The sequence below is a fragment of the Neolamprologus brichardi genome, chromosome 12 (genome assembly GCF_056152115.1).
Source record: "Neolamprologus brichardi isolate AB-2024 chromosome 12, ASM5615211v1, whole genome shotgun sequence".
NCBI classification, from domain to species: Eukaryota; Metazoa; Chordata; class Actinopteri; order Cichliformes; family Cichlidae; genus Neolamprologus; species Neolamprologus brichardi.
The window spans coordinates 6,963,655-6,978,069 of NC_142115.1; the positions used below are offsets into that span (position 1 = coordinate 6,963,655).

The 14,415-nt window shown below is 38.4% G+C and overlaps 1 protein-coding gene across 1 annotated transcript in view; it reads right to left on the reverse strand.

The window, feature by feature from the left end:
* The window catches only part of tacr1a (tachykinin receptor 1a), a 52,404-nt gene that overhangs the window by 18,482 nt on the left and 19,507 nt on the right, over positions 1-14,415 (reverse strand). Inside the window, exon 2 of the mRNA XM_006797528.3 lies at positions 4,397-4,591. Coding sequence (XP_006797591.1) covers positions 4,397-4,591 — 195 coding nt within the window. The remainder of the gene's footprint in view (positions 1-4,396; positions 4,592-14,415) is intronic.

Here is a 14,415-nt window from a genome sequence, read left to right on the forward strand (position 1 = left end):
TTTGTAAGCTGTCAGTGAAAGCATGCAGTAACATCTATTTATACCCACCTATGAGAACTTGCATACTAATTCCCACTGACTGCAAAGTCAGTGGGCCATCAGAGGGAGTGCCGATGGAGGAACGACATGTGGGACCCATCTTGCGTTGGGCTTTAATCACAAGTGTCATTTACAGTCTTGTTAGCTCAGTTTAGTAACTGTTTTCTCACTCAGCTCCGGCATGTCACTGATTACGGTTTCATTAAAAAAATAATAAGTGTATCAGGCACCCCATCATGAACAATGAAATTGCTGTTGTGCTGTTTATAATAAGCTATATTTCCATGGAGAAATGTGGGAGAATATGGGGACGGCAGTGGCAGACTGGCACCGAAGCAGAGTAAACATCGCTGCTGATGAGCTGAGAGGGTGCCATCAGTGGGGCTGCGATCAGCCTGTGTTTGTGCGTCATTGTGTGGGTGTTTTTCTGTGTTGACATTTGTAGAATCTACCTGTGTTATTGGCATCATATGTGGTATTGGACAGTCATGCCACTAGGATTACAAGAAGACAAGCAGGAGAAACTGCAGGTCACTGGGGTGGTGTAAAGTGGGGATTCGTCCTTGTTAGACATGTTGTGTTTATCCAGCTTTGTCTAAAGCACCTTCTGAAGTTTGTATAACACAGCAAGGTGTCCGTGTGTGCAGAGAGAAGATTAACAGGTGCATTTGCACAACAATACATTTCTTTGCCTTTTCTTTGATCTCAGATCACGGGGTGAGGGGAAATGCATTTGGAGCACTTCGACAGAAGTGGCAGCTTTTGCTGTTTCCTCTGCTCAGGCAATGCATAAATGTGGTGTTAAAATGATTCATGTTAATGTTCAGTCGCTGCCTTGATATGAAAGCTCTTTGGTCCTATTTTAGCAACCAGAGGAAACATGATAATTGGAGGAAAGGGTACTGACTGGTCATGCCTGAATGAACTGCCTGACCAGGCTCACATAGTAGTAGTAAACCATTTGAAGAGCCTGTTTTAACCTTCTTTAACCTGCAGCATCTCTCATCCAAATATCTGCCACACATCTTGTCAAACCTCTGCAGCACTCACAGTTTCATATAATACATGATGAGAGTACTCAAATCTGCCAGTGGATAACATCAGGCATTAGTTCAAGCAGACCACAAAGTCAAGCACAGCACCAATCTCAACAGGTGAGCTCATCTCAACATCAACCCATCGGCCGGTGGGTCCATCCAATCCAAATCTCAGATAGGGCACAATATTTAAGCTGCTGCACCCAGCCCACAGTTGTTGCTGCCCATCTGCGATCCACTCTGAGGCTATGTCCACACGTACCTGGGTATTTTTGAAAACGCAGATTTTTCTATGCGTTTGCATCTTTCGTCCACACGTAAACGGCGTTTTTGGTCACTGAAAACGGAGTTTTAAAAAACTCCGGCCAGGGTGGATATTTTTGAAAACTCAGTTTCTGCATTTACGTGTGGACGAGAAAAACGGTGAAAACGCAGAAAACGCAGCGTCAAAGGTGTGCCCATTTTTTGACGTCACACTGTGCGCCACGTTATTGCTTCGGTGAAATGAATTTCTACAATGCTATTACTGTTAATTGTATTCTCTGCAGTGTTTAAATGCTTACATATACACACACAGTTACTGTCCCTCCACACATACGACTTGGTTCTGCTTCTATGCCCCAGCTTTGTTTACTTTTTCCCACAGAGGCTTCTAGACTTCTGATTGGCCAACATTTCTGCACGGTTAGGAATATATCGCCACCTGTTGCTTTGGTATGTTCCTAGCAGCGTTTTCCTTCATTTCTGCCTTTACGTGTGGACGGGATTATTTTTTAAAACGAAAACGGAAAATCTCAGTTTTCAAAAATACCCGTGTACGTGTGGACGTAGCCTGAAACACAAATCCACCCCAGCTCCTCCTTTCATGTTTTTCTGACTTAATATCATTTAGTACTCTGTTTAGTACTAGGTTTCAAATTTTCAAATTCAAATTCAAATTTTATTTGTCACATACACAGTCATACACAGTACGATATGCAGTGAAATGCTTAGACAACTGCTTGTGACTTAAAAAAAAAAAAAAAAAAGGCTATGAATAAGATAGGAAATAAATATGAAAATTAAAAAGGGGTAAATTTAACTAGGAAGGAATAAAATCAAATAAAATATAAAAATTAAAGTTAAAAATGAAATAACTGTACAACACAAATTAGAATGAAGGGTAAATTTAACTGGGGAAGAATAAGATAAAATATATAAATTAAAGTTGAAAATAAAATAACTGTACAACAAAATACACAATACACAGTATAGAAATATATAAGAATGTATGAAGAAATATAAATATAAATATATATATATATACACAATAACAGCAGCTGTACAAGTATTAACTGGGAATGAAGAATATAATGTCCAGTGTTGTGCAATCCACATTTGTAAGTGTCTTGTGCAGTGCAAATATGCTTAAAGGTTTTTGCAGCTTGCAGCTTTTAGTGATATTATTTTTCTGTTTAAATGCTGTTTCACTTAAGGTCCACATCTACTTCCCTAAGGGTGTGTTGTTTGGGTTTTGCCTTCTGTCTTCAGAAAGATAAACACAGTCTGACGCTAAAAGATTTTGGCACTAAAGGCTCTTTGAAATCAGCCTAAAGTGGAAAATACAGATAATTTAGGGAGCCAGTCAGTAGCCCGGACTTCCAACAGTATGATTAGGATGTGAAAACTTCAGGAAAAAACAATAGTTGCTTCCATCAAACTTCTCCATAAGACAGACTTAAGTAATTAAAAGATATTCAACTAACTAATTAGTTTCCACCATTTAACTAACAAAAACTTCAAAGTTTCTGACCTACATATTTGAAGTGATATTCTTGATTTTTGCATTTATTAGTATTTTAAATTAGCCATTAAAGCATAACTTCATGTTTGTTATTGTATTATTGAGTAATAATTCCTCTTTTTGCCAATTGTCATAAAACCTAAAAGCAGCCTGGTTTATAAAAATGTGACAGTAATAGGCTGTAGCAGTGCATTAAAACTGGTTAAATGTGTAAATGTGTAGTGTCTGCCAGGCAGATGTTTCTTCCAAATGTTCCCCAGTAAAGACAACATTAACGAAAAAGTGTTTTTGCTGCATGAGAGACACTGACCACTTTTAAATAAAAATCACAGCAAAGTGCTGAAAAGAAGAAAATGAGCTACTGAATATTCAGCGGTATAAGAGAGAAGACTTTGACCCCACATGACTGAATTAGAAACCTCAGGAGTAAAATTTCCTTGAATGCTGGTAATAACTCTATTTTGAATTCTGTGCGACCCTCTGGCTTAACTCTCTTAGTCTGTCGCATTTCAGATAACAAAATAAAAAATAAATCAAGTCCACATTTGGCTACTTAAGTTGATGACTGAACAGGCTCTTTCATTTATAGAACTGAGGCTGGCTTTTAGACAAGCTGGAATCAATAGCTCAGCAAGGGCACTTGTCCAAAATGCACCACATGCAGTCAGTCTTCTGTGGTTTAATAAACAGCCAAATGAAGCCGTAGGTTCTGTTTACATTAGGCTTTTGAGTCAGCTCTTCTGTTTTGTTGTCCCACAGGCGGTTTGTCTGAGTGCCGTCACTTGACTTACTTTGAAAGCTTGCTAATTAGGACTAAAAGCCATGGACATATGTTAATACGCTGCACTATCATAAAAAGGGGATAATATTTCTCAGATTCGACTTGAAGAACTCTGATTTTTATTTTGAAAATATTAGCCTGAAGCATTTCTGATAAAAAGCTGAAAGGCATCATCCATCCGTTTATGCTTTATCCAAAGCTGCAGTTAGGCTGCAGAGAGAGATTACCCCAGGTGATGTTGGGAAAAAAATAAATTGCACACTCTACTCTGGAAACTGCCTGATCCTACAAGTATTACCTATATATATGTAATTTTTTTTTTCAGATTACATATACATACTTAGCAGTTGGATATGTTAAAATAAATATCCAAAATACAGTTATGCAAAAGGATGCATAACACGAACAGCAAGCAAAGTGCAGGAAAACTGTCCAATAGTGTTGGGCACTGCAAGATCATCCACTCTAGCTCCATGGCTCTGTGTCATCCCTTTTACACATTCTCCCTATCCTTCTTAGTAGCTGCAGTTGTAAAATTACAAAGGGAAAATGAAATGTTGAAATGTTTTTCTATTAGAGTGAGAGAACACCAATCTACTAGGATGTGCCTTCAATTCATCGACTCCAAAGTACAAAGAGCTTTAATCATTTTCACTGAATACACACAAATTTCACAAACCTCCCAAATTTGCTGTTGATGGGAAAATAATTAACTAGGCTTGTTGACTTGAATAGCTGCTTGCCAGAGAGACTCACATCTTTTTGAAGTCAAAGACAGTGTATTCTGGCCAGTCGATGTAGCACACCACTCGGCCAGGGAGCTCATCCGTGTTGGAATAGTAGTACTGAGGAAAAGCCAGGAGCAGAGCCAGAACCCAGATCACACCCACCACCACCTTGGTCTCTGTGGAGGACATGCGCTGCTGCAGAGGGTGGATGATGGCCATGTACCTGCAGGGACACAAATGCTTCATGGTTTACATGAAAGAAGAATATAGGACAGAATAAAGAGCTTTACAGAGAGAAGATTCTTTTTTTAAGCATGGGATCACAAGTTATTTAAGTCCTTGACGTAGACAAAGAGTAAAAACACTCACAGAAATAAAGTTTCTTGAGAGTAACTTGAACATGACGTCACCTCTGGGATGTGAATATTCACACGCACTTGCCCACTCAGCACCAGGAAAAACATGACCTTTTTTCTTTCATATTTACAGGTTGAAAATCACATGACGTTTTGATTTGTTCAAAAATTATTTGTACTTTGAAGATGATTTTTTTTCTGCACGGGATTGTGAAACTATGCTCCCTAGAGAGACACCAACACTGGAATTACAACATAAAAGTGTTTCATAAAATGTGTGAAGGATTCCCATCAGGCTCCCTCGATGTTTCCATAGTGATTTCATACTGCCATGTTCATGCTCATCAGAGACGAAGAGGTGCAGGAATCACTTAAAATGACCTTGCACATCATTGACACTGAGCTTCATTACAAAGTCCATCTAAAGTCATTTTTCTGTTGGATCTCATTTCTCCTCAGTGAAAATGCAATACTTCAGCGAGAGAAAGAAATAATTATCGACTCCCCATCCGTTCTTATTTTAAACCTCTGTATAGATTTTTGACTTACATTTATTAGAGATTTGGTTGTATTGACTGAGTTGCACTTTAATTCATGTTTTTCCTGCTAGCTCCATAATCTTGAAGGTATGCTTATCTGGTGAAGTCTTTACTTTATGGAAGTCATTTCTCAAGGATTTTCAGTTTCAATTACTAAATTCCCACACTATGTGAAAAGCCTATAACGTTGATATTTTTGTTGTACACAGTATACTGTTACTAATTTTCGTCTCTTTTCAGAAAAGCTCTCCAGCCAAATGCCATCCTGAGCCAAAGAGGTCTAATTAAAGGCTTAATCCCACTAATAACCCAAATGAATCTGCTAAATGGATATTCTCACTCTAATTATATCAAGCACAAGAGCAGGCTTTTAAAATCAAATGCTCCCTGCAGTCCACTGAAAGCGGGAGATCGGTACCTCGGCTTTACCTTAGCTCTACTTCAAAAGGCTCTGGCCTTCATGTAGGTGAGTCATATTTAAGCTGGTGATGTCAGATTCAAACACACACCTGCAGAGAACAGTGGTCCGCTTGCCCCAAAGCCCAAATCATCATTATTATCCCTACTGGCATGCAAACTAGACACCAAACTACACTTGCCTTCACCCTCTGCATGTTCTCGAGTTCTTCTCTCAGCCCTTGGGTTTTCTTGAGCTTTTCATGTTCCTTCCTCCTGATGTTGCCACAATTCGGTATAGCTACATTTATTACTACAACCATCTTCCTCTGCTTGTCTACCACTATCATTTCTGGTTGGTAAGCCATCACCAGTGTGTCTTACTGTATTTGGAAGTCCCACAGGATCTTAGCTTGGTCACTCTCAACCACCCTAGGGGGAGTGTGTCTCATATTGACCTTGGGACTTAGGCCATACTCCGTACAGATGTTCCTGTACACTAACCACTTGGTTATGGCGTTCCATGTATGCTTTGCCTGCTAGCATCTTGCACCCTACTTTTATGTGCTGTATTGTCTCAGGGGCATCTTCACACAGCCTGCACCTGGGGCCTGATTCTGTTAGATTAATCTTCTCCTGCAGTTAAAAAATATAAAATAAAATAAAAAACACATTCAGACACAGACACACTTCTTTACCCGAAAGTAATTTCATTTTCATGGATTTGCTGGTAGAGATCTTAGCACCCCTGTGTTTCATTCTTATCTTGGTAAACACACCCCTGAGACTTTGTACTTCAAACATCTGTCTGTAGGCAATATCTGATTCCTCTCAATAGGATTCCCTCTCACAAGGTAGCAGATAGGTTGGGCAGTAAATGCTGGATTTCATGTCTGACATACACCTCCAGTTATCCACAAATTGAACCTAAAACTGCAATGGCAATGCAGTGGTTCAATATAAACACCATGAACCTGCTACAGAGTTTTCCTGTGATGTAAGTGATTAAGAATGAGACAGTAAAGGTGATTGATTAATTATTTATTTTATTTTTTTCAGAAATTGTATTTGAATGTAGGCGGTGGTAATTGTATTGTTAATCTATTTCTTGTGGTCCTTCATCTTTTTTGGTTTTCTATTTCTTTTTGCAGCAAATTACATAAATTTCCATCTGTAGCTGGAAGCTGAATGATGGTAGAAAAGCTTGTGTGTGTTTCTGTATGTGAGAGTTCATTGTGTTTGTGAGATGTAATTTGAAGTATTGCATCTGTTGTTGCCATTATAGACTCTCTGCATACCTGTAAATCCTTCAGCCACCACTCACTCATGCAAAACCAATAGTAGCAGTCCACAGGGACTTCCCTGAATAGAAACCAGTTACCATCCCAGCAGCAGACATCCAAGAAAGTGTCCCAAGTATGATGAGTTGGACAGCACCATTCACACTTACTGGCTAAAGAACCTAACTGCACTCAATGAGCACAACAGCACAAATGAACCAGCTGCTACTGGATGAGATGCAAAATCGCAGAAATGGCAAACCGAAGGCCAGATCCCCAAGGATCCCCAGAAGGCGGGGAATAACCTGCCTCAGTACAACATGGAAGCTCCTATCAGGCATAATAGCGGCTAAAACGAACAGGTGCATAGCCCACAAAGTAAGTGGCACAAGGGGGCAAAACACCAGCTCCTGGTAGACAGAGCAGTCACTCAAGACTGTAAGACCAGACTAACCAACCTGTGTACTGCCTGGACTGACAGCAAGAATTTTACAAGACCAACAGGCTCCAAAGAGCCTTGATGAGGATTTCAGGGACGTGGCAACACTAAAGGCCAACTTCAAACCAATACGCAAGTCACCATTAAGTGTTGGATTTACCAAGGAGATGCCCTGTCCCATATACTGCTATGCATAGGCCCGAATCGCCTCAAAATGGAGAAAAATCAGCCTCCTCATCTACATAGATGACATCTAGCTGTGACCCAGTTTGTGTAATTCTGGTTTAAGTTATATTCTTTGATTTATTGTTTGTCATGTGTTTGGTTCTTTTTATTGTTTTCTGCTTGTGTGATATTTATAGTTCCTAGTTCACTGTCCCTTCCCTGTGTTTTACATTTAGTTACTGTTGTCTCTGTGTTTCATGTTCCCTCTGTTCCCCTATTCAGTCATGTCTCATCACAGTGTCAAGTCTGTGTCTTTGTGCAGATTATATGTCTTTTAATAATATTAAACTGGTGACACTAAATGTGAATGGATTGAATAACCCAATCAAAAGAAGTAAGGTGGTAGCAAAACTCAAAAAAGAAAAGGCACAGGTAATATTCTTGCAGGAGACCCACCTGCCTCCACAGGAACATGAAGAATTGAAAAGATTTGGCAATAAAAACACTTATTATAACTCCTATAGACAACGTCAGAAAAGAGGAGTAGCTACTTTAATAGCAAATTCTGTCCAATTTGAATGTCACAGAGAGGTGTCTGATAAGGAAGGTAGATACTTATTAATTAAAGGGAAATTGGAAAATAAACTAGTCACCCTGGTCAATATCTATGCCCCACCAGGAAGTAAGAAAAGTGATTTCAAAGATTTATTCAATTTAGTGACACAAGAATCTGAAGGTCTGGTGGTATGCGCAGGGGACTACAATGTTGTGTTAAATCGGAACATCGACACAACCAGTGTTGCAACATGTAAACATCGCCTGACAAATTTTATGAACACAATATTACAGGAGGTGGGATTGATTGACGTATGGAGAACACGCAACCCTCAAACTAGGGACTATACCCATTACTCTGTCCCTCAGGCTACATATTCGAGAATTGATTATTTTCTAATTAGTATTGAAGAAATTCATAATGTTACAGAATGCAAAATTGGTGTGGCCGATGTTTCAGATCACAGTTTGATTGGTCTAGAACTCAGTCTTAATAATAGGAAAATATATACAGCATGGAGACTTAATTTGGGTATTCTAAATAGGGATGAATATGTTAAGAAAATCAAAGAGGACATTAAAACGTATATAGAAGACAATGATACTGGAGATGTGAGCCCAATCATACTTTGGGATGCACTAAAGGCAGTTTTACGGGGAAAACTAATAGCTCTAACAGCAGCACAAAAAAAGGTGCGACTGGCTTTATATAAAAATTTAACAGAAAAACTTAAACGTCTTGAGAAGGAGCACAAACAATCTAAAAATTCACTAATTCTAGAAGAAATATCAGATATTAGAAACCAAATTGATGAATTACTAAAAGAAGAAGAAGAAAAAAAGGCTAGATTCATGCATCAAACTTATTACGAATCAGGGCCCAAAGCAACTAAAATACTTGCAAGAAGACTGCGTTAAAAGCAGGTATCAATGATTATTAACAAAGTAAGAAACTTAGACAGTAACAAACTACATTATATGCCTAATGAGATAGAAAATGAGTTTAAAAAAATACTACACAAGACTGTACTCACAACCGGCTGCTGCACACCTTGAGACAATTAAAAATTTTCTTGATCCGCTCGACTTGCCCTCCATAGGGGATACCCAAAACAAATTATTGATCTCACAGATTACTGATAAGGAATTAGCTATTGTCGAGCAGAAAACAAACAAAGCCCCAGGAAGTGACTGCTTTCAGTCTGAATTTTATAAAGTGTTCAAAGAAGAACTCAAGCCACTTCTTCTATCGTGCTTTAACTGGACTCTGAAACAGGGAATAGCCCCACCATCATGGGGAGAAGCCATCATCACAATTTTACCTGAAGAAGGTAAGAACAAAGAGTATTGCAAGAACTATAGACCCATTTCCCTTCTTAATAATGATTACAAACTGTACGCCTCGATTATTAGCAAAAGACTTCAAAACTTTGTACCAGACTTGATAGAAGTGGAACAAACCAGATTCATTAAGGGACGTCAGGCACAGGATAATATAAGAAGAGTCCTTCACATTATCGACAATGCAGAAAAGACCAATATCAGTACTGTGTTAATAAGTTTAGATCAAGAAAAGGCATTTGATAGTGTTAGTTGGCTCTTCCTATTTGAAGTAATGAAAAAATTTGGGTTTAAGGACAGTTCAATACAATGTATAAGGACAATTTATAATCAACCTACAGCCAGAATCAAGGTGAATGGTAGCCTGACGGACAGAATTCGGCTACATAGAGGTACAAAACAGGGCTGTGTCTTGTCACCAATTCTTTTTGCTTTATATGCCAAGCCACTAGCGCAAGCAGTGCGGCAGCATCCAAATCTGGAGGGGGTAACTCTTGCCGGACAAAAACATTGGATTATTTGCTGACGATGTCATTGTTTTCTTACGAGATCCTGACAAGTGCTTTCCAACTTTGATGCAACTATTCCATACCTTCGAACACTTGTCGGGCTACAAAATTAATGTATCCAAAACACAAATTTTATCATTCAATTATACACCTTCTCAAAAGATTAGAGATGAATATAAACTAAATTGGCACTTGAATACCATGAAATATTTGGGTGTAACCTTGACAAAATCATTATCTGCTATGTTGGACACAAACTACAATCAGGTGGAGGGTAACATAAAAAAAAGACCTAGAACGGTGGTCAACAACACCTACAAATTTTTACTCTAGAATTCAAATAATAAAGATGAATGTTCTCCCAAGATTGCTATACATGTTTCAATCACTCCCACTTCCTATACCTCAAAGAAAATTTAAAATATGGGACAAGATGATCTCAAGGTTTATATGGGATGGGAAGAAGCCCAGAACAAGGCTAACAACATTGCAGCTCCTGAAGTGTAAGGGAGGGATGGCTTTGCCTAACCTAAGGGAATACTTTTACGCAGCCCAACTTAGACCTCTTGTTGGTTGGTGTAGACCAGAATATGAGGCACGGTGGAAGGAAATTGAAAAAGAAATTGAGGGAAACAAAATTCAAATTTGTATCTCTGACAAACAATTAATGACCTCTTACTAAAGTAGAATGAATCAAATTGTGAAATTTACATTAGACATATGGCATACAGTAATAGAAAAACATCAGTTAAAAGAACAATTATTTTTGCTGAGATGGTTTAGACATGATAAAAAATTTAAGCCGGGACAATTGGACCAAACATTCAAACGGTGGGAGTTAAAAGGGATTACAGCAGTTTGTACTCTAATGAAAAATGGAACACTAATGAGTTTCCAACAATTAAAAAATAAATACAAATGGGAAAATAGAGATTTTTTTTAGATATCTGCAAGTTTATTGGGATTTTAGGGAGTCTGACTGGCTTGAAAAATCATTGGGTGTTATTGGAATAGTAAAAAATTGCTATGAACATAAACAATTTAAAGCTATTTCCACTTTCTATAGATCATTAGAAGAAGATAGACAGGACACAACCTTTTACCTTAAAAAGAAATGGGAAGCTGAACTGGCCATAACTATAACAGAGAAGGAATGGGTCAGTATGTGTGAAATACAACACAGCACAACAAATTCGCCGTTGTGGAGGGAATTTTGCTGGAAAAATTAGACACGTTTTTTCATTACACCCAAAATTAAAAGCAAACAGACCTCAAGTCCACAGAAATTTTGGAGACTGTGTGGAGAAACAGAAGCAGATCATTCACATGTATTCTGGAAGTGCATAAAAATGAAAAAGTATTGGGAAGACCTTAAAATGACCATGGATAATATTCTGGGTTATGCACTTCCAAACACCTGCCAAGTGATGTATCTTGGAAACATAAAAGAACAGATACAAAAGGAGGACTTATATCTAGTAAAAGTAATTCTAGCCGCAACCATAAAAGCAATCACAAAGAAGTGGTTACACCCAGACCCTCCCACTCAGCGAGATTGGATTAGTATTGTAGAGGGTATCTCAGAGATGGAAAAAATAACATTCAATATTAGACTGATGGGATGTAAATATGAAGTGGAAGCATTCCGAAGTGGCACCAAAAACACAACATAACAAGAAATTTTCATGTGACAGATGGAAAAAGAAATCTAAACTCCAGACTGGTTGTATGTTTGTAATTTTCTTTACTGTATGGTTTTCAATGTTAACTTAAACTAATAAAAATTAAAGTTGAAAAAAAAAGTCTGTGTCTTTGTGAAGGTCTCATGTTTGCTGTTTTATTTTGATAGTTCCTTTTCCTATCTTCAGTGCATTCCATAGAAGAAGTTGCTGATATTGAGAAATCCCACCAATGGCTGGACAAATTTGGACCAAAAGACAGCACAGAGGTACTAATCATGGAAGCACAGAAACAACCACATCAGGCAAGATTGCAGGTGATAAAGACCGCTCTCCCTTACATACTTATAAGAAAAACTAAATACTGTCAAAATTTGCAGTCCTATGTGGTCTTATAATAATGGAGCCAAAGTTAAGCTAGTAATTTAAATTACTTCAGCACCACCACACTCAATTATCTTATAGCTTATTTTTTTTAACTTCCTTTACAGACACCAAATTAAATAATAACATTAATAACAGCAGCCAGCAGTCAGCTAAGTGCCCTCAATTAGACACATCCAGCCTCATGGCCGTTTTTTCCAAGCTCTAACCTGAGTAGATTTTGTTCAGTGACAGGAAATGACAAGTGTTAAAATCAGTATTTATTTTTTTCGCTCAGAGGTGACATGGCTCTGTGGCACCTTTTCAAAATTATCTAAAGATGAGACTAAAGTCTGAGACTAAATGATGCATGTGCATTTACCGAAGATCTGAGAGTGACTTGTCTTTTGAAATATTTGCAGCACATAAAATAACAATGTTTTTTTTTGTTTCAATAAGATCATGTTTGCGAACGTATGTGATGGTATCTCCTCTCACCACTAATTAATTATAATGATATAACTCTTCTATATTTCTATATTCTTCTATATTAGGTGTTTTGTGACCAACATGCCCTTGACTTCTCAAATGAGTAACCATAGTAACACTTCATATCAGCGTTTAACAGCAAATCAGCAGCCCAAACAGCACTTTGCTACATTTGTGCGAGTCCTTGTACTTTAGCAATGTCTGAATACTGGTGACTAAAACATGACCACACATTTTACTGTATCTCTGATAGGACAGGACAAAACATGCTCTTCCTGCTTTCCTCCTAGTGCTCTCATCATGAGGTGTGGATGACTGTTGTTGGGAAGAATGAAATTTAATTTAGCTAAACAAATCAGCTTAGCTACATCTTGTTGCGACTTCCTGATCGATCAGCTACAATCATATTTAACAATTAGCTCGATCACAACGACTAGTAGACCCTACAGTTTCCTATGACAATTCAAGCTTAGGATAAACATCAACAGGTTGATGTTTTAACAGCTGCATAACTGCAAAGCATACCCTACCTAATAAACACAGTGAGGCACGATGTCAGTACCATGGCATGAGATAAGCCACTACCATAACCAAATCATCAGTCAGAATACTGAATGTTGTTAACAAGTGTAGCATTCCAGCCGGACTTTATTCAGACGATGCACTCAATGATTATTACGGATGGACCATGGTGGGGTATTCCAACCCATTTATTCACAAGTTACCATAGACACATGGTAAGAGCTGTAATCATGACATAAAACAAAATAAACATTCACTTGATATAACCACGTTTCCGTTATGCTAATTAATTCACAGAAAAGGCACAGAAGGTGCTAGCATCAGCCTGCTAGATCACTCATAAACTTATTAACAATCAAGTAATACATTTACAAATTGTCCAAAATGTAAACAACAAGTACAACACACAAACATACCTGTTCGCCTTCCAGCTAGATGCTGATTTAAAGATGAATGGAAAACGGTAACTTTCTCATTAACCGTTTCTATGGCAAGCAGTAGCAGTACGATCTTCCTTCCCGGAAGTTGCCCGTTCCAAATTTCAAAATAAGAGTCTAATCTATATTATATGGTATAATTCGTTCAGGGATTTAACTGTTTGAAAAATATCAATAAGATAAATAATCTGGGTCATTTACACTCCCACCAAATCATTAGTGTAACAAACATCATAACTCCATAACCATAGGAAGAGAGAACACAAATGATTTCATAATACAAATAATGACCAAAGAACAGAAGTATAGTATGCAAGGAATGAACTAGTCATTTTCCAACAATAAGACTAGTTTTTGAACTGGCCGTTCGAGCACTGACCGTTTAGTAAGACGTTCACCATTTTTGCCAAGTTTCCTGTCACCTAGACAGAGCTTCACTCTCCTAACCAGTCCATCTCTGTCCATTGTAGTCTCTACGACTCTTCCCAACCTCCATTCATTTCTGGGCAAGTCTTCATCCTTCATTATGACTATATCCCCGATCTGCAGGTTTCTCTTTGGGGTGTGCCAGCGTTGTCTAAAGGTAATGTTGGCCAAGTACTCTTTCCGCCAATGGCTCCAGAACTGCTCGGCCAAATATTGTACGTGGCGCCATCTCTTTCTCGCATACATATCTTCCCTTATGAACTTGCCGGGGGGAGGAAGGGCCATGGTAGACTTCAGGGTAAGTGGTTTGGTGTCAGTGGCTCAGGACTGTTAGGATCATGTAGGTTTTCAATAGTGAGAGGACGACTATTAACTATCGTCATTGCTTCATAGAAGAATGCTCGGAGGGAAGCATCAGGTAGGTTTCCAGGTGAGAGTCCAAGGGTCGCGTTGAGAACACTCCTGACTGTTCTAATTTGATGCTCCCACACTCCACCAACATGACTTGAACCAGGAGCATTTAGGATGAAGTCACACTGCTTCTTAGAAAG